Source organism: Phodopus roborovskii, unplaced genomic scaffold, assembly GCF_943737965.1.
Source record: "Phodopus roborovskii unplaced genomic scaffold, PHOROB, whole genome shotgun sequence".
Taxonomy (NCBI): domain Eukaryota; kingdom Metazoa; phylum Chordata; class Mammalia; order Rodentia; family Cricetidae; genus Phodopus; species Phodopus roborovskii.
This window is the reverse complement of record NW_026126636.1, coordinates 14,930,876-14,948,199: the sequence shown is the minus strand read 5'-3', so window position 1 is coordinate 14,948,199 and position 17,324 is coordinate 14,930,876. Positions and strand designations below refer to the sequence as shown.

Here is a 17,324-nt window from a genome sequence, read left to right as displayed (position 1 = left end):
TTGTGAATGAGAAATAAATTGCAAACGCTTGCAAGGCCTGGGAAATAATAACCATAAAATCCAAAAGGATAATCCTGTAGTTTTTGAGATATGAGGTGCCTGCACCGCGCACAAGCGCGCGCACACACACACACACACACACACACACACACACACACACACACACCATTCTTCCCCAAGGCATAAAATCAGATATTTCAACCCCTGGGGTCCATACGGAAGATCACTGACTCCAAAAACTGTCTTCTGATTTCCACCCCCTGACCATGGCACACATGTACACCCTACCAAGGCACACACTAAATAGATGTGTATAAAATTATCCACAAAATTAGGCTATACCAATGCACAGATAAAGGTAAGACTACTATTAGCCATTTTTGGTCTGGTTGTTGTTTCTGTTGAGTTTTGGTTTTGGAGACAGGACTTTCTCCTGTCCCATCTCTTAAATTCTGGGATTATATGCATGTCCCTACACACACCTGGCCTCCGGGTGTGTTATTTTAGACTATCATTAGAAGAGCTAATTACCTTGATCAAAATGAAGGGGAAGTTAATTTATAAACTAAATTTCCAGGGACACCTGTGGCTGTTTGTCTGTTGCTGCCATTGCACCGACACTGGGTGGACAGGAGATTGTCAGTGTCCTGAAAGGGTGTATTCTCTCAAATGGCACCTCCAACTAAGGAACGGGAAGAAATTCACTCTCCATATGGAGTGCAGACACTGCAATGACGGGAGATGATTTGGTCCCAACCCCTAACATCACGATCATTTTTTAAAAGATCCATCATTTGTCTACACATTGGTGAAAGTACACAAGTGCACTAGTGGGCGTCCTGTAGACGGAGTTCCAAGGGTATCGTGGGCCATCTGACCTGGGTGCTGGGAACTGAACGTGGGTCTTCTGAAAGAGCAGCAAGAACTCTTTAACCATTGAGCCATCTCTGCAGTTCCAGAATTGTAGTGAGACATCCACCCAGGTGCACCTGTGGCGCTGACCACGCCCATTTGGGTGTGGTCACAGGTGCGTGGGTGTGGCCTGGGGTCCTGGACAGGCTTGCTCTCTCTTGGTTCCCGAGAGCAGCTCTTATGTGGATCCTTGGGGCGGGAACTTGAGGGTCATTGATTTCTCATGTAAGTGACTTCTCCCAGAATAAAATATATAACCCATATTTTATCCTCGTCCCGTGTATCTTCATCTGTACATCATTACAGAATCGCACCTCTTTTTTTTTTAATTGTATTCCTTTGTACATGTATGCTCGTGTATGCCAAAACACTTGGAGGTCAGAGGGCAACTTGCAGGCGTTGTGCGTGTCCTTCTACCATGTGAGTCCTAGAAAACCAGTCTACCCCAGGTCGCAGGGCTTGACAGGACACAGCTTTACCTTCTGAGCTATGGCCTGGGCCCTAGAATCACATCTTACGGATCTATGCACGCAGCAGCCTCTTCCTGTCGCTTGCTTCTCACCCCCTACCCCCCCCTTCTCCTAGCATCCTTACTTATTGTCATTATTTTTGAGACAGGGTCTCATGGAACCCAGGATGGTCTTGAACTCACTGTGTAGCCAAGGATGACCTTGATATCCTGACCCTCCTGTCTCTGCCTCCCAGGTGCTGGGATTACAGGCGTTCACCATCACATCCAGTCTAAGCAGCACTGGAGATTTAACTCAGGGTCTCATGAGTGCTAGACAAGCTACACTGCCAGCCATGAATTTGAAATCTTTTTAATGAGAGCTGGGGACTCTCTCCCCAGTCAACATGGAGATGTCAGCCAGCCCCACACCGCCAGCCACACACAATGACAAGCTGAGGAACTCAGCAGATGTCTGCAGAGTCTTCATTTTGAGTTTCAGGTGGCTCCTGGGCTCCGTGCAGCGGGGCATGCCCTGGCAGTCTCACTTCCAGCGGCCTCCAACTCGACCCTTCCCAGCCCCCTTTCGGCTGTGACAGAAGAAGGTAGTGTCAGGAAGAGGCCCTGGGCCTCTGAGATAAGCTTAACATGGGCCCTTTAAAATTACGGAAGTCCACCAAATACCTATCCCCACCCAGAGGAAAGGGAGCAGAGGTACGCGCTCTCTCTCTCTCTCTCTCTCTCTCCCTTTCTCTCTCTCTCTCTTCAGTAGTGGGTATGGAGTCAGGGCCTCACATATGTTAAGTATGCACACTACACTGAGCCACACTCCAGCCTCTCACTAGGGGGTTCTAGCCAGGGGCTCTACTGCTGAGCCACACCCCAGCCTCTCACTGGGGATTCTAGGCAGGGGCTCTATCATTGAGCCACGCCCCCAGCCCCTCACTGGGGGGTTCTAGCCAGGGGCTCTACCACTGAGCCACACCCCAGCCTCTCACTGGGGATTCTAGGCAGGGGCTCTATCACTGAGCCATGCCCCCAGCCCCTCACTGGGGATTCTAGGCAGGGGCTCTATCATTGAGCCACGCCCCCAGCCCCTCACTGGGGGGTTCTAGCCAGGGGCTCTACCACTGAGCCACACCCCAGCCTCTCACTGGGGATTCTAGGCAGGGGCTCTACCAATGAACCACGCCCCTATTGAGGGCATCTGTTTCAGATAATGCCCAGTAGGTGGTTGGTGGCCATAAAGGAGATGACTTTGTTGGGTTAGTTCAGAGAGCACACACAACTTTATGAGTAAGGGGCTTGAGCATGAAGGAAGGGTGAGCTGAAGCTGGTGGCATGCATGCTTGCAACAGCAGTCAGTGAGGCTGGAACTGCACAGAAAAGGCTAGAAAAAGACAGAGACTGAGCAGGGAGCGCCCTGACACGGTGGAACACATCAGCAATCTCTGCACTGAAGAGGATGAAGCAGGAAGGCTCCAAGAGTTTGAGGACAACCTGGGCTACAAAGCAAAAATCTGACTTAAAACACAACAACAAAAAAGCCAGGTATGATGGTTCTGTAATCCCCGTACTTGGGAAGCTGAGGCAGGAAAGTGTCAGGAGTTCAAAGACAACCTCAACTACAAGTGGAGATCAAGGTCTTTCTTGCTTACAGGAGACCTTCCTTGTCTTAATAACAAGAAATAGAGAGAAGGAAAGGGGGGGGCAGAAAGTGGAGAGACAGAAGAAGGAGAAGGAGGAAGAGGGAGGGAGAGCAGGATGAGAGAGAGAGAGAGAGAGAGAGAGAGAGAGAGAGAGAAAGGAAGAAATACAGGAAGGAAGGGGAAAAAAAGAGGGGCCACTGAGATGGCTCAGCAGGTAAAGGTGCTTGCAGCCAAGCCTAGGACCTGAGTTTCAACTCTGGGATGCACATGATAGAAGGAGAAAACCAACTTGTTGGAGTCATCCTTTGACCACACTGCACCATGGCAGCGCTCTCTCTCTCGCTCTCTCTCTCTCTCTCTCTCTCTCTCTCTCTCTCTCTCTCTCACACACACACACACACACACACACACACACACAGAGTGAATGACATACAAAAAAAAGTGTAAAAATATATATACTCAGAAAGAAAGAGATGGAAGGAAGCAGAGAGGGAGGGGGACTGAACCCAAAGTGCTGATAAGGAGGTGCAAAAGATTGGAGTGCAGCACTCAGGAAGCTGAAGGCAGAGGTTCAGGAGATCAAGGCCAGCCTCGGCTACCTAGTGAGACTGGGCTACATAGTGAGTTCCAGACCAGCCCACTACAAAGTAAGATTTTGTCTTGAAATAATAAACAAATTAAACAAAAAAATAAATAAACAAACCCACAAGAACAGATACAGAAAGGATGGCTTGGGGAACAAGGAGCAAAGACACTTAAGATGCCAAAAGGGCGGTGGTACACAGAAGCCACAGGAGGAGGGAGGGGGAGGGGGAGGGATGGAGGGGGAGGGAGGACAGCAGGCCTCATGTGGAGGCTGGGGGCAGCACTTACAATTTCTGGGCGTGGCTGATGCGGTTGTACAGCACATTGATCTGTAGAACAAGAAGCCAGGCTAGGTGGGTTGCCCAGCCAAAGCCCTGCCTGTCACCCAGCCTGAACCCCAACAGAGTCAGGCCCCACCTCGTATTTCTGTTGCTTCTGTTTCTCCATCAGGTCAAATTTCTCTGACTCTAGTTGGTGGATCCATTCAGACAGCTCCTGGGCCTTCTCCCTGGCAGGACGAGAATGACTGGGATGCAGCGAGATGGTGTTCTGGGCCCAGAAAGGTTGAGACCCCTACCCCCAAGCCAGGCAGCAAGCCTCTTTGAGTTTGGTGTAGTTGGTAGTGGTGGGTTATCACTCTAACTGTGTAAAGATGTGTTACATTTGTTTACTGTGGAATGTTACTTTAACTACTGAAAGGTGTGTTGCGTTTGTTTATGCTGTATTTGTTTCATTGTGTAAAGATGCGTTGCTGTTTCACCTTGCCTGCCTAAGGCACCTGATTGGTCTAATAAAAAAAATTGACCAGCCAATAGCTAGGCAGGAGAGGGGCTGGCGGGCAAACAGAATAAGTAGGAGGAGGAATCTAGGGGTGAAGGGAGGGAGAGCAAGGGAGAAAGAAAGGCAGATGCCTGGAACCAGCCAACCAACCACGGGGTAGGCAAAGCATAGAGGAAAGGAACACGGTTAATTTAAGTTACAAGAGCTAGTCCGACAAGCATAAGCTAAGGCCAAGCTTTCATAACCAATATTAAGTCTTCAAGTCTTGATTTGGGAACCGGTTGGTGGCCCAAAAGGAAGCCAGCTACCTTGGTACATTCTGGTTAAGATTGGAGGCTGAAATTTTAAAGTATGGCCACTTTCTGAAATGGAGGTCTCCCAAGGGAGAGAAGGAAGTGATGGCTGGGAGACCCAGAACCAGAAAGATGCTTGGGTTTTATGTATTGCTTATGTATGTATGTATTTATTTATTGTGTGTGTGTGTGGTTTTGATTTCTGAGACAAGGTCGTGTGTAACCCAAGTCTGGTCTCAAACTGAATATATAGGAGGTGATGACCCTGAACTTCTTCTCATCTTCTACCTCCTGAATGCTAGGATTCTACCTAAATGAGGGAGGAATACTACGAATGCCAGACTCCACAGGCCATGCCAGCCACGGGCCATATTGCATCTTGAGTGACAATTCAAACAGCGAAAGCAACAGTGGCCCAGAACAGGAATGCCACTTGCACCAAGCTTCACACCCGGACCATCACCCGTGGAAACCTTAGGGCCACGGGCACCTACCGGAGCTGGTCCTCCCCCATGTAGTCGATGTTCAAGGGCTTTTTCCTCTCAGACAGGATCCTGAGCTTCATCTCCCGGCCGGTCTGCCGCTTCCCACGTTTCTGCTCGGCCTGGTGGGGGAAGAATCCCAAGCCAGGGATGGAACCTGGAGGCCAAATCCACTCAGGGTCCTACAGTCGTAACCAGTGCCCCCACCACATGCAAGGGACACAGACTGCAGCTCCCCTCCCCCGGACATGGGAGTACAGGCTGTGTAAGGACTCAGGCATTATGCTGGCCAGCCCCTGTCACCTGGCAGAATGCACTCAGGCAGTGCCCTGGTCAGACCAGGGGTCCACGAGTACTAGCCTGCATGCAGGTGCAAAGGACCTCTTTAAAAGACAGACCCCCACCCACTTATGCTCTCTTTCTGGCTCTTTTCCAGCTCTCCCCCTCTGTTCCTCTGGGGCAGACAGGGCTTTCCCTGTCTCCCTCTTCTGTCCTCTCTCTGTCTCTTTACCTTTTCTCTTCCCTTCCCTCTCCCTCCTCTTTCCAATAAAGCTTCTCATTAAGCTCTGTCTGGCGTGTTTTTCCCCTCCTCGGTCACCCTGGCCTGCCATGGAATCTGCCATGCCACCCCCCCCCCCCACCTAAGCTTCCTCCAGCTTTATCCTAACAAGCTGCAGCCCTCCTCCCTCAGACCCAGGAGTTCCAGCTCCATGCCTCCTCCATCAGACACAGGCCACACTCTTCTCTCACATGTAGGCACCACCAGAAGTCTTTGTGGATGGAAGGGGACAGAGACATCCAGCAGGTGGCCACACCTCATCTAAAGTGACAGTGCCCCCCACCCGCCCCGCCTGGACGGGGTCTAGGCTCAGACCTTCTCAGGACCAGCACTCAGAAGCTCCCTTTCCTTCCTCCTTGTAAACACAGACCCCAGGCTCCCCCCCGGGGGGCTAGACTCACCTTGACCAGGTAGCCCCCAAAATGAGCCCCCATGTTGGAGAGAACCTTCTTCTTCTTGGCATCATCCTCTGCTCGCTTCTTGGCTTCCTCCTCCTCCTTCCGCATCTTCTCTTCCTGTGAAAACAGAGGGTTCCCTCCATGAGGGAGGAAGGCGCTAGCCTGGGTAGTGGATGGCTGGGCTCCACAATGCGTGAAGATGGGGCTGCCGAGGGATCCAACCCTAAACCTGATATATAGTTCACTGAGCCCTCAGATTTACAGAAATCCTCCTGCCTCGGTGCTCAGTCACTGTGCTATGGTTTGAGTCTCTTGACCCAGCCATGTCTGAAACTGGACCAGCAGTAGACTTTCTAATTTATATGCAGTTCATCCTTGCACTAGAAAAAAAAAAGAAAGAAAAGAAAATCCTTACGCTACACATTACACGGACTGTCTGGGAACCACAGGGAACATCAAAAGCGGGAAAGGAAGTATTGGTCTCTAAGAAAAGGACAGGCACCTACCGCCAGCTTGGCCTGCCGCTCTCGCTCCTTTTCGGTTCTGAACCGCTGCTGCTCAGCTCTCTCTGCTCGACGCCTCTCCTGGGGTATGGGGGAGATGGGGGAGGGGGATTGGAGGCTAGCCTCTCCCCCCAACTTATTCCTCCCTCCACCAGTAGGCAGCAAGAGAGGTAAGTGTGGTTTCTTTTGTTTTATTTCCTTTTTGGAGATAGTCTCAGATAGCCCCTGCTGGTCTCAAACCGTGGCAATCTGCCTTGCTTGGCCTCCTAAGTGCACACCTGGCAGAAATATACACTAGAGAGCAACCACCCTGTGTCCCTCCCCATTGTTTCTCCCAGAGAAACTTCACGGAGAAAAGGAAGAGGAGGGACAGAAGGACCCGGCCTCCCAGGCTCACGATGCGATCTTTCAGCGCTATGAGCTCCTCTTCTTCCTTTTTCCGCTGCTCGAAGTGCACATCAATGAGAGTCTGCAGCTCCAATAAGTCTTTTTCCATGCGCTTCCGGTGGATGTCCTGCAGAGGGAGCCCGTGAGGCCGCGGAACCAGGCCCTAGAGCCGCCCCTCCCAGCCCCAGGGGATGGCTTCCAGCAGATGTCAGCAACGCATTCCTTGCTGACAGCAGGGCACCGAGGTAAATCCAGGCATTTTCAAGAAGGGAGCAAAGAGGGGCACCTATCAGAACGGGCTCAAGGCGCCGAGGAACCAGCAAGTACGTCTGGGGTGGGTCATCTGTCACTTACATCAAAGTCCACACGCTCCCCTTCTGGGATCTTGGGGGGGATCAAAGGAGGCACCACAGGACGGCTGTGGGAACAGAAGTGGGAAGAGATCATCAGCAGGCTGACCTCCCTCACCCACCATCTCACCAAAGTGACAGCTGCCCCTGAGTCTGTGTGGAGACCACAGTCAGAACATACGCTGTTTGAGTATGTCGAGTTTAATAAAACATGTAAGACTCTGTGTTTTGCCTGTTTTGATATACTTGTACAAAAAAAAAAAAAAAAATGGGCAGGGCCTAATGGCACAAACCCATCATCCGATCTACTTGGGAGTCAGAGGCAAGTTCAGGGCCTGCCTGGTGTACAGGGAAGCTAAGGCCGTCCCTGGAAACTTGTGAGACCTGACTTCACACTAGAATGTAAAAACAGGACTGGGACTGTGGCTCAGTGGTAGAGCCCTGCCTAGAATCCCCCAGTGAGGGGCTGGGAGCGTGGCTCAGTGGTAGAGCCCCTGCCTAGAATCCCCCAGTGAGGGGCTGGGGGCGTGGCTCAAGATGGAGCACTTGTGTCAAACATATAAGGCCATAGAAGCCAGGCATTGGTGGTGCACACCTTTGTTACCAGCACTTGGGAGGCAGAGGCATGTGGATCCCTGTAAATTCAAAGCCAGCCTTGTTTACAGAGCAAGTTCAAGGACAGACTCCAAAGCTACAGAGATGGGGATGGGTCAGGGAAGACTCAGTAATCAAAAGCCAAGCCTGGTGATTTGAGGTCCATTCCCTGGGACCCACAAGGTGGAATGAGAGGACCGACCCCTGAAAGTCATCCTGTGAACTCCGCACCTGTGCCATGCCCAAATGCCTTTGTGCTCACACCCTCACAAATACATAATGCAACGTTTTAAAGCTTGAAATGCACTGCTTTCATATAATTTTTGTACATGCTCCCAGACACTTCATTCTCTATTTTTAAATGTTTTTCTTTAATTTCATGCGCTGCTGTCCAGACAGCATGTGTGTGGTCAAGTGCCCAAAGAGGCCTGAAGAGGGCATCAGACCCCTGGAACTGGAGTTACAGATGCTTGTGAGCCACCACGTGGGAGCTGGGACCTGAACTCAGGTCCTCTGGAAGAGCAGCCAGTGCTCTTAACCACTGAGCCATCTCTCCAGCCCCTAAAACCGCATTTGAAGGTTAATGATAGAGCCCAGGGTCTCTAAACCGTGGCCCTATCATCACCACCCCAGGCTTCCTCTCAGTTCAGTGAGCTTCCACTGCCTGCACTGGCCTCCCTGTCTCTGCAGGCGAGGGAGCATGGAAAGACCTGTTTGTGACTCACATCCACCCTGTAGCATCTCACCTGGGTTTAGGGCGCTCTTCTTCTGGTGGCAATGGGGGAGGAATACAAAAAGATAATTAGCAAGAATTGAATGCAGAGCTTGGCACCCCTAAGAGGAAACGCAAGGGCGATCTGAGAGTCCAGTTCTGGGGAAAGGCCATTAAGAGAGGGAAAGGGAGTCAAGGTGGCCAGAGGAAAGGAGGGGGTCACTCACATCACATATACATTCTGCATAGGTGTGGGCACACCCCGTCCCCTAATTCTGGAAACCCAAAGGACCAAACTCCTGACTGTCTATAATTATATGTCCCCTGTGTGCTGCCTTCCCCATCCTGCCCAGCAGTGGAGGTGATTGCATCTCTTCTCTTCTTCATTCAGGGACCCCAGACCTCTGTCCCCAGTGTCCTGTTCCTTTGGGACACAGACCTCCCCCCCCACTCCTAATTCTAAAACTCAACTTCCTCTTAGATCATGCCTGTAATCTTAGCACTTGGAATGCTGAAGCAGGAGGATTGCTATGAGTTCAAGGCCAGCCTAGGCTATCTATATATGCAGTTTCAGGTCAACTTGAGCTAACAGGTTGAGACCCTCTCAAAAAACAAACAAAAAAAACTGAGCATGGTGGTGAACACCTGTAACCCCAGAACTCCAGAGGCTGACGCAGGAAGGTTGCTGCAAGTTCGAGGCCAGCCTGGACTACCTAAGACCCTGTCCCCAAAAAAACAAAAAAATAATGTAAGATTTAAAAAGTTCAGGCCCCAACCTTCGAATGTATATAGGGGAGAAATATAACATACAGAGTCGGGGGCCAAAAGGAGAGGCGATGGGGCACCTCTCCGACGACACGCAACTTTTCTAGTAAGCATTCTTCCAAGATTGGAACGAAGGCTTGTACAACAGTCCCTTTAAGGAAGGGAAAATGTTTAAAGACACGCAAGGCAATTTCCCTTCACGGCCACCAGAGGGCGCAAGGCCCTAGGGGCTTAAAGGATGAGGCTGGGCGGGGCTGGTCATCCAGGAGCCGATGGGGGTGATGGTGGACGGCGGATCTTATGATATCGGGGTCCCCAGACACCCCGAATCAATCCCAGGAAGCGAAGAAGCGATGGTTACCTCGCTCTGCCACCGGCTCCGGCTCCTCAGGGGCTGGGAGGGGCAGGAGCAGAAGCGAGCATTGGAAGGTGCAGGGGGGGGGCGGCCACACAGTAGCATGGAGAGGTGGGTGGGGAGAGAAACAGATGCTGTTAAAGAATGGACCCAGGATCCTTCAGCCCGACACATGGTTCCTGCCTCCACCCAATCCCCACCCCTGCCCCAAGGCCTCCTAGAACCCGTGGGATTCAGGCTCACCTTCCTCCTCCTCCACCGCCTCCTCATCTGGAAGGAGTGGGGGGCGCATAAAGAAGAGGTTAGATCCGGGGTGAGGAGCATCGAGTGTGCAGGGACCCTGCCCTCCCTCCTCAGACCCTGGAGATCAGGTCCCAGCCCTCCTCCCTCAGACCTGGGGTCTAAGTCCAAGTCCCCGATAGGAAACCGAATTAACAAGATGACATCCATCCGTGCCCCAGCTGCAAGCGTTCAGGGGGCATTCCCACCCGTCGCCAGACGTTTCCTGGGAACAGCTTCAGAACATCCCACCCCGTCCCCTACCCCAAAGTGGTGCAGGACTGACTGCACAGTTCCCCCTCAAGGAGCCCGCTTCTTCCTGCTTCCTCCAGGCCCTCGGCCGCCCTCTCCCCGCTTACCTTCTGCCTGCTCCCTAGAGGCATGGACAAGGAGAGAGGGGAGAGAACGGACAGTTAGACATCTGGGGTGGAACGATCTGATCTGTCCACATCGCACGTCCCCAACCCTGCCCGACGTCACCGCTCACTCGTATTCTTGCTCTTCTGTGTCTGACATTCTGGAGTTGGCCTGCAGACCAGAGAAGGGAGGATGGAAGGGACAGGCCCCCAAGGAAGAGGGCTGGACCTGGGTCAGAGCAGGGGAAGGCCAGGCCCCAGTCCTACACCAAGCCTGTCTACCCTGCCCCCCTCACCCCAGCTGTCTCCTTTTGTCCTGTGACAGGTTCGTGAGAACCTGATCCCAGTAGGGATTAGCGGGTATTGGAAAAGGGACAGGGTTTGAAGACAATAGTTGCCCCACCCCGTAGTGCTATTTCAGGGGAATGTCACAGACAGACAGAGGACATTTCCCAATAAGGAATTGCAGAAGTGGGCCCCCCCCGCCCCTCCCGCCACAGCCCCCTTGTGTGCCTAGCGTTTCCTCCCATCCAGTGTCTCTTTTCCCTTTCACCTACATCCTGCGCACGGATGGGTGCGTGGGAAGAAGCTTCATCCCGATCCCCTAAAGACCTTAGCTCCCTCCCCCAAACTCTGCTCCTCCAGGCCTGAAAGTGCCCACAGGTTCTGAGATCCAAATCCCTTGTCACATGAGACCAAAAAAATCTTAGTGTCTCTAAAAGATCAGGTGCCGATCCATGCTAGACCGGCACTTACATTCCCTAAGACCTGCAAGATTTTGTAGGGGGAGGGGAGGGGGGTTGGCTGAGACCGGGTCTCATATAACACAAGCTAGCCTTGAACTCACTATGTAGCCAAGGATGGCCTTGAATTCCTGATTCTTCTGCCTCCCAGAGTGCCAGATTACAGCCTGCACCTGTGTGATCCTCAGGTATAAGAACTCAGGGTATAAGATTGTCCAATAATAAAACCTGACACCCAAACTCAGAGGTCCAATTGCAGCACCCCGGATTACGATGCAATGCCACCATTCCTAATAACTGTTTCTCTCTCTCAGTGTTTTCCAAGACGGGACCTCACTCCGTTTCTCAGGCTGGCTCCGAACTAAAAATCATCCTGCCTCAGTCTCTTGAGTGTTGGGACTTCTGGCCTGTACCGCTGAGACCTCAGGCCCTAGACCTTCCCCAGTTCCTCATGCTCGAGACTTCCCAAACCATTTGCCCTTCAAGCACAGACTATGTGGTTCCTCCAGCCTCTGAGATCTCCACAGTTTTTTGTTTGTTTGAAATGGTATTACTATGTAACCCTGAACTCTAGTTGCAAACCAGCCTGGACTCAGCTCACAGAGATCCACATGCCTCTGCCTTCCAAACACTTCCTCCACCAAGTTAAGGAGAGCATCCCCAGATTCTGTAACCCACAAATCCCACTGCCCTCCCAAAGGCTCAGGCTTAGCTGGGTTGCTGCCGCCTGCCTATAGTCTCAAAGCTCACTCAGCCAGGAAGCGGAAGGATTGCTGCAAACTCAAGGCTGCAGAATGAGTGTCTCAAAGGAGGAGGAGGGGAGGAGGAGGAAGAGGACAAGAAGATTCTGCCTTCCTTTTCACACCTGGTTCCTACTTCTGTCCTGCCCACACCCCAAAGAGCCCGGTTACCGAAGTCTGGATCCACTGATGCTGTAAAGGCAATCGGTCGATTCTGAGGGCAATGACGCACCCCCTGGGTTTATAGCTGGATGCTCAGCCCCGCCCCAGGTTGGAGGAGGGGGGGTGAGGACTCCTCTGCTCAAACACCATCCCCCATGCTCAGAGCCTGCCTTGCCCCCTCTGACTCCAGTTTGGGGGTCCAACACCTGTCATCTGCTTTAAGAACCCTGTTGGATTCCATCAGCAACGCCCTACAGTCCAAGCTCTTTCAGGGCTTTGGAGTCCCCAAGACTGGAGAGAGTACAGGAAAAGGGGGCTTAGTGACAAAAAGGGGCGGGTTTAAGCGACACTTCCTGCTTTTACCTCCGCGTGGCTTTTCTGAAACTTCTGCTATAGCCCCCCGTCTGTGGCTTGCATCCGCACGTTGTGTGTATGTGTCTTTTTTCTGTTCCTCCATCTCCCGACCCCTCCCCCCACCATCTCTGTCCAACTGTCTCCCCATCCGTCCCCGCCCGAACTCCTTTGTCTGTCCAGGATTCCACCACAGTGACAGCAGGCTGCTAAAGCTGGAAAGCAGGTGTGGGGAGGAGGGACAGGGTGGGGTGTCAAGCTCAACAGCCGGCACCCTCCCAGCCCCTCCTCGCTCCATCTGACACAGATCTTTTTTAGTATCCTCCGACCCCCCCCCTCAGCCAAGCCATGACCTTGAACTCTAGGGAATTCGGTGCCCACTCGGAAACCAGGCTTCCACGCCCATCTGTACCTCACGCTCTGCGGATGCGGGTTTGTTTCTGTGGGTGTTCAGGTCACTGTCTTCCCTGCTTGGGTTTGGGCTCTCTGCCTGTCCCCCTCCTCCTGTCTGGACTGCTGTGAACTTGTGCAGTTTTGCTTTGTTTTGTTTTGTTCTGGGGGGGGGGTGATGAAAGATTCGAGGTCTCATGTAGCACAGGCTAGCTTCAAACAAACTCATCTATACTGTAACTAAGGAGCCCTTCAGCCCTCCACCTCTCCGGTGCTGGGACTAACAGTTTCTCCTTTTTTTTTTTTTTTTTTTTTTTTTTTTTTGTCCTTGTGTGTCCCGGGGATGTCTTTGTGTGGTCACCTATAGCTCTGCTCATGTGTCACGTGGCTCTGTCTTTCTGTGTAGTGTGCGCCATGTGCCTTTCTCCACCCTTCTGAGTGTCTCTGTGTCTGTCTCTGCCTCTCTAGTTTTCCATTTCTGTGGGCTTTTCGTGGGTTCGTTAGTTTGGTTGCTTGGGGTGAGTTGGGTCCCAGAATCCAGTATGGAGACTAGGCCAGCCTCTGCCTTCCAAGTACTGGGATTAAAGGTGTGTGTCACCATTTCTGGCTTTGGTTTCTATTTCTGTCTCTTACTGGGCCTCCATCATCTTTCTGCCTCACTGGGAATATATCTAGGGTTCTAGCTTTCTTTTCTTGGAACTTAAAAAAAAATTCTATTTGTAACTTGAAAATTTTAATATGTATGGCTAGTTTGCTTCTCTGAGGCCTTAGGGTTCCTTGCAATTAGAATTGCAGATAATTTTGAGCTGCTGTGTGGGTGCTGGGAATCAAACTGTGTCCTCTGGGGGGAAAAGCCAGTGGTCCTACCCCATGTGAGAAATCTGACTGTGACCACACCCGCACATGGCTTTGGGGGACACCAACCCGCATCACCCCCATCTTTCCTCCTGCCGACGCTCCAGGGAAGCATGCACACACAGACCCTTCCAGCTCAGAGAGGTTTATTCCTCAGGAACATGCTCCGTGCAAAGGGTGGGAGCCGTGGGTTCAGCCCTCAAACTTCTTCTTGCGGCCCTCCATCCCACTCAGTGCATCGATGTTCTTGCGCCAGTCTCCCACCTCCCGGTTTTCCTGGAGGTGAAAGGTCAGAGGTTAAGAACTCTTTCCGGTATCCATTCCCTAAATATCCGCTATCCGACCTCTAGCTTGCTAGACCGCCCTATCCTGAGCACCTGTCTAAGAATCTGGTTCTAAAGTACTTCCAGGCCCCTCAGACAATCTGGCCGACTTCAACGCACCTGGATCTCCTCTGTGCACCTCTAATCACCCCCACGTACTTCCTGTCTCCCCCGTGCATTCCCTCTCCTCACTATGACTTCCTGTCTCCTCCGTGCATTCCCTGTCCCCACTATGACTCCCTGTCTCCCCCGTGCATTCCCTGTCCCCACCACGACTCCAATCTCCCCATGCACCTCCAGCGTCGCCCCAACCCCTCGCCCGGCACCTCCAGTCTCTGTCGGGACTTTATGGCGGCTCAGACCCTCTCAAGCGCCTGCCTTCCTCACCCTCGCCCACACTCACCTTCTCAATGTCCTCCTTCTTCACCTGCTTGAGGTGCGCCCTCAGGTCCAAGGACTCCTTGGCCCGGGTCCCCAGCAGCGCCTGCATCATGGCATCTGCAGAGATCCTCACTCTTCGAAGGGTGGGCCGCTTAAACTTTCCACGCAGGTCATAGATCTTCTGGGTCAGATCTGCGATCTGGGGGTGACCACGTGGGGCGTGGAGACCCCCGAACCTCTGCTTCCTTCCTGCACAGCTCTTCTAACCTGCCATTCCCACTTATCTATGTCTTGTCATCAGTATCTAAGCTCCGGCCTCTCTTCCAGCTCTGGCTCCAGGTTAAAGCCTCCAACGTCGGGGTGTTCCCCAGACCCAGCCGTCAACACCGCTCAGCTCAGCAAGGGCTCAGCAAGCCCTGGCTCCCTGACCCTGGGCTCAACTCCTTCACTACAACTCAGTACTCCAGTCACACTTCTCCACAGACCTTTTTATGTCACCCGGGCTCTGCGTTGCATGCATTGTCCCTCTGCTAAAACAACCTCCTTTGCCACCGTGTAGGCACACCACTGTCCGCTTTCTGCTCAGAGTTCTCTCACGCACAAGCAAGCATCCCTCAGCCTGAAGCTACAGACCTGGGGATCACAGTCCACTGTGAAGGTGCCCAGACTTCCCCCAAAAGGTTCCCACCTCGGTGATGTTCTTGGTGACTTTTGCTTCCACGTCGTATCTCTCTTCGTCAACTTTATCTACCCGAGCATGGAGCTGCCGGCATAAGTCCTGATGAAGATACATGTGTGTCAAGAGAGAGGCTGGAGACCCGGCTGCATGGTCTGAGGGAGGAGGCCTGGGCCCTGGATCCCTGGGTCCAGAAAAGTGCTGAGGTCGAGACTCCTGGGCCTGAGGAAGGAGGGGCTGGAAGGAAGCAACATTGGAATCTGGACTCCTGGGAACTTAAAGTTATGTGGCTAGGAACAAAGAATCCTGAGACTTGGCAGGTAGCGGCTGGAGAAATAAATACACTGGGTTTTTTGATGTTGTGGGGCTGTCTGTTCCAGGCCGGAGACGTGGAGCCCTGGTCCCCAGGCTCGGAAGGGGGCCCCAGGCCCCGCTTTGTGACCTAGTACCTGAAGCTCTTCAAAGCCCAGCCCATCCAACTCCAAAGGCTGGCAGCGAGTGCTCAGAACGCGCCCTTTTTCTCCGCGTCGCTCCTCCGCTTCTCGTTCGATCTCCTGCTTCGCTATCTGCAGCATCAGAGTCTGCGGAACCGGAACCGTTGGAAAAGACAACAGCGTCCCCCAAAGCACAGGAATACAAAATTGCCCCCATCTTCCAGAGAGACAGAACGTCCAAGTCGATATCTTTTACTCAAAACCTCTGTCTCGTTTCTGCGTGCAGGTGCGTGCCTGCGTGTGCATGTGATATGTGTGGATGTGTGTGTGTACGGGGGTGTGACAATCCTAAATGAAGCCATGCCCGGAAAAGCTCCGCCCACCAAGGTCCTGCCCCTCCGAACACGTCATCACCTTCAATTGAAGTTTCCTCGAGGCGGAGATCTTGGACTTTTTCTGCCAGGTGACATGGAGAAATGTCAGCGAGCGGTCCCGGAGTGGACATTGGGCGGGGGTGCAAGGCTCGAGTACTTGTACGTTTGGGCCACCCATTCGTCAACCAGAACGCTGAGTCCACCGGAAGCTTGGGCTCTGACCGAAGCTACCCATTGCTTATCTACCCTCCGCTCCCCACGCCATCGCCATCGCCTTGCGGTGGGCAGCGGAGCTCCGCCCACAGGCAGCGGTCACCAAGCCCAGCCTACACCTTTCGGGAATTCTGCCCCACCAATCGAGCTCCACCCATCGCATCACCCCTACCAAGGCCTTGGTACCGCCCCTCCCTGGGTCCCTGAGGATTCTGAACCCAGAAGCCCCGCCCAGCGGTGGTCCCTCCCTCTAGGGTCCCAGAACCACCTTGGCGTGCGGCTCCGTGGCATAAGCTCGGTAGTTGGCAGAAGAGCGGCGTCGCACAGGGGCTGGTGCCGGTTGAGGCTCCCCAGCCTGGAGGTGGAGCGGACTACGATCAGTACCCAAACCCTCCTCCCACCCTGTCCTTCCCGGTAACCTCCCTGCAGCGCCCACTCTGGGCCTAGGGTTCCCTACTCCGCTTCTTAGCGCACAGTGCTCACCGCATCGCCGCTCCTGAAGGGAGAGAAACCGTGAAGAGGCAATCAATGACGGGGGTCCCCCTGGCCAAGAGGTTGGGGCTCCTAGCTCCCATTCCCTCGGACTCCAGGAGTCCGATCCCTAAATGCTTCCCTCATTTCCACCCAGAAATCCAACCCCCCTTCCCCGTTGCATTCTACCATCTCGGGCCAAGTATCTAACCAAGTTGCGCCCTAGCATGGCCCCTGAAGCCTGACTGCTCCTCTCCGGGTTCCTTGCGGATCCACTCCGAGGTTACCAAGATTCACTTACTCGTCTGCCATGCTGACCCGGAGTCAGAGAAAGGTCCTGGAGGGTCCTGGAGGGGTGTCCCCGCTGACCTTGGAGGTCTCTAGGGATTGGGTCCCCTCTGGGCTGCTCGAGCCTCACTGAGGATACTGAGATAAGGGGCGAGGACAAAGACTAAATATACCGCTGTCCCCTCCCCCGCCCAGGACGAGAGATAACGGTGGGAGGGAGGGGTGTGCAAAGCCCCAGTTGGAGGACCAAGGTGCCCGAGATGCACACCCCTCCTCCTGACCCTGGCGTCCCGACTTCCTCCTCCCTCGGACTCGGGAAAATCTGGGAACCAGCTTCCCCTCTTCGCCCAGGCTTCAGCTCCCCTTGTTCACAACCTGAAATCCAGGCCCAGCCTTCTTCCCTCACACCTAGGGGTCCAGGCCCCGGCCCCTCGCTAAACTTCGGTCCTTTAGAAGACTAGAATTTTCCTGTCTACCCCCCCGTCCCAGGTCAGTTTCAGTGGCCCTAGTGTGTTT

General features: G+C 53.2%; 2 protein-coding genes across 5 annotated transcripts; both read right to left on the bottom strand.

The window, feature by feature from the left end:
• Positions 1–1,832: 1,832 nt before the first annotated feature.
• On the bottom strand, positions 1,833–10,095 carry Tnnt1 (troponin T1, slow skeletal type). 4 transcript variants are annotated; one of them, XM_051207345.1, is made up of 11 exons: positions 10,016–10,095; positions 9,779–9,811; positions 8,687–8,708; positions 7,351–7,414; positions 7,007–7,123; positions 6,613–6,690; positions 6,110–6,223; positions 5,162–5,271; positions 4,012–4,102; positions 3,883–3,923; positions 1,833–1,950 (listed from the first exon to the last, which is right to left on the bottom strand). In XM_051207345.1, exons 1-11 carry the CDS (start codon positions 10,062–10,064, stop codon positions 1,905–1,907), a joined length of 765 nt encoding a protein of 254 aa, XP_051063302.1. In that variant the 5' UTR covers positions 10,065–10,095; the 3' UTR covers positions 1,833–1,904. The 4 variants fall into 4 exon arrangements, with proteins under 4 accessions (XP_051063302.1, XP_051063303.1, XP_051063304.1 ...); XM_051207346.1 differs by having other exon boundaries at positions 8,687–8,705; XM_051207347.1 differs by lacking the exon at positions 9,779–9,811.
• Positions 10,096–13,781: 3,686 nt separating this feature from the next.
• On the bottom strand, positions 13,782–17,006 carry Tnni3 (troponin I3, cardiac type). The gene is made up of 8 exons (XM_051207531.1): positions 16,822–17,006; positions 16,533–16,545; positions 16,318–16,404; positions 15,877–15,918; positions 15,478–15,609; positions 15,041–15,130; positions 14,375–14,551; positions 13,782–13,924 (listed from the first exon to the last, which is right to left on the bottom strand). Exons 1-8 carry the CDS (start codon positions 16,830–16,832, stop codon positions 13,841–13,843), a joined length of 636 nt encoding a protein of 211 aa, XP_051063488.1. The 5' UTR covers positions 16,833–17,006; the 3' UTR covers positions 13,782–13,840.
• Between the last annotated feature and the right edge of the window lie 318 nt (positions 17,007–17,324).

Bases quoted from the DNA above. Each gene is read 5' to 3' on its own strand.
- Tnni3 (XM_051207531.1), bottom strand. The intron at 15,919-16,317 runs GTGGTTCTGGGA...GTCACCTGGCAG, and splicing joins CCACGGAGCCGCACGCCAAG to AAAAAGTCCAAGATCTCCGC. The intron at 15,131-15,477 runs GTACTAGGTCAC...TATCTTCATCAG, and splicing joins TGGGCTTTGAAGAGCTTCAG to GACTTATGCCGGCAGCTCCA.
- Tnnt1 (XM_051207345.1), bottom strand. From the start codon at position 10,064: ATGCGCCCCCCACTCCTTCCAGATGAGGAGGCGGTGGAGGAGGAGGAA. The intron at 7,415-8,686 runs GTGAGATGCTAC...CTGTTCCCACAG, and splicing joins GAAGAGCGCCCTAAACCCAG to CCGTCCTGTGGTGCCTCCTT. The intron at 1,951-3,882 runs GTAAGTGCTGCC...CTTCTGTCACAG, and splicing joins ATCAGCCACGCCCAGAAATT to CCGAAAGGGGGCTGGGAAGG.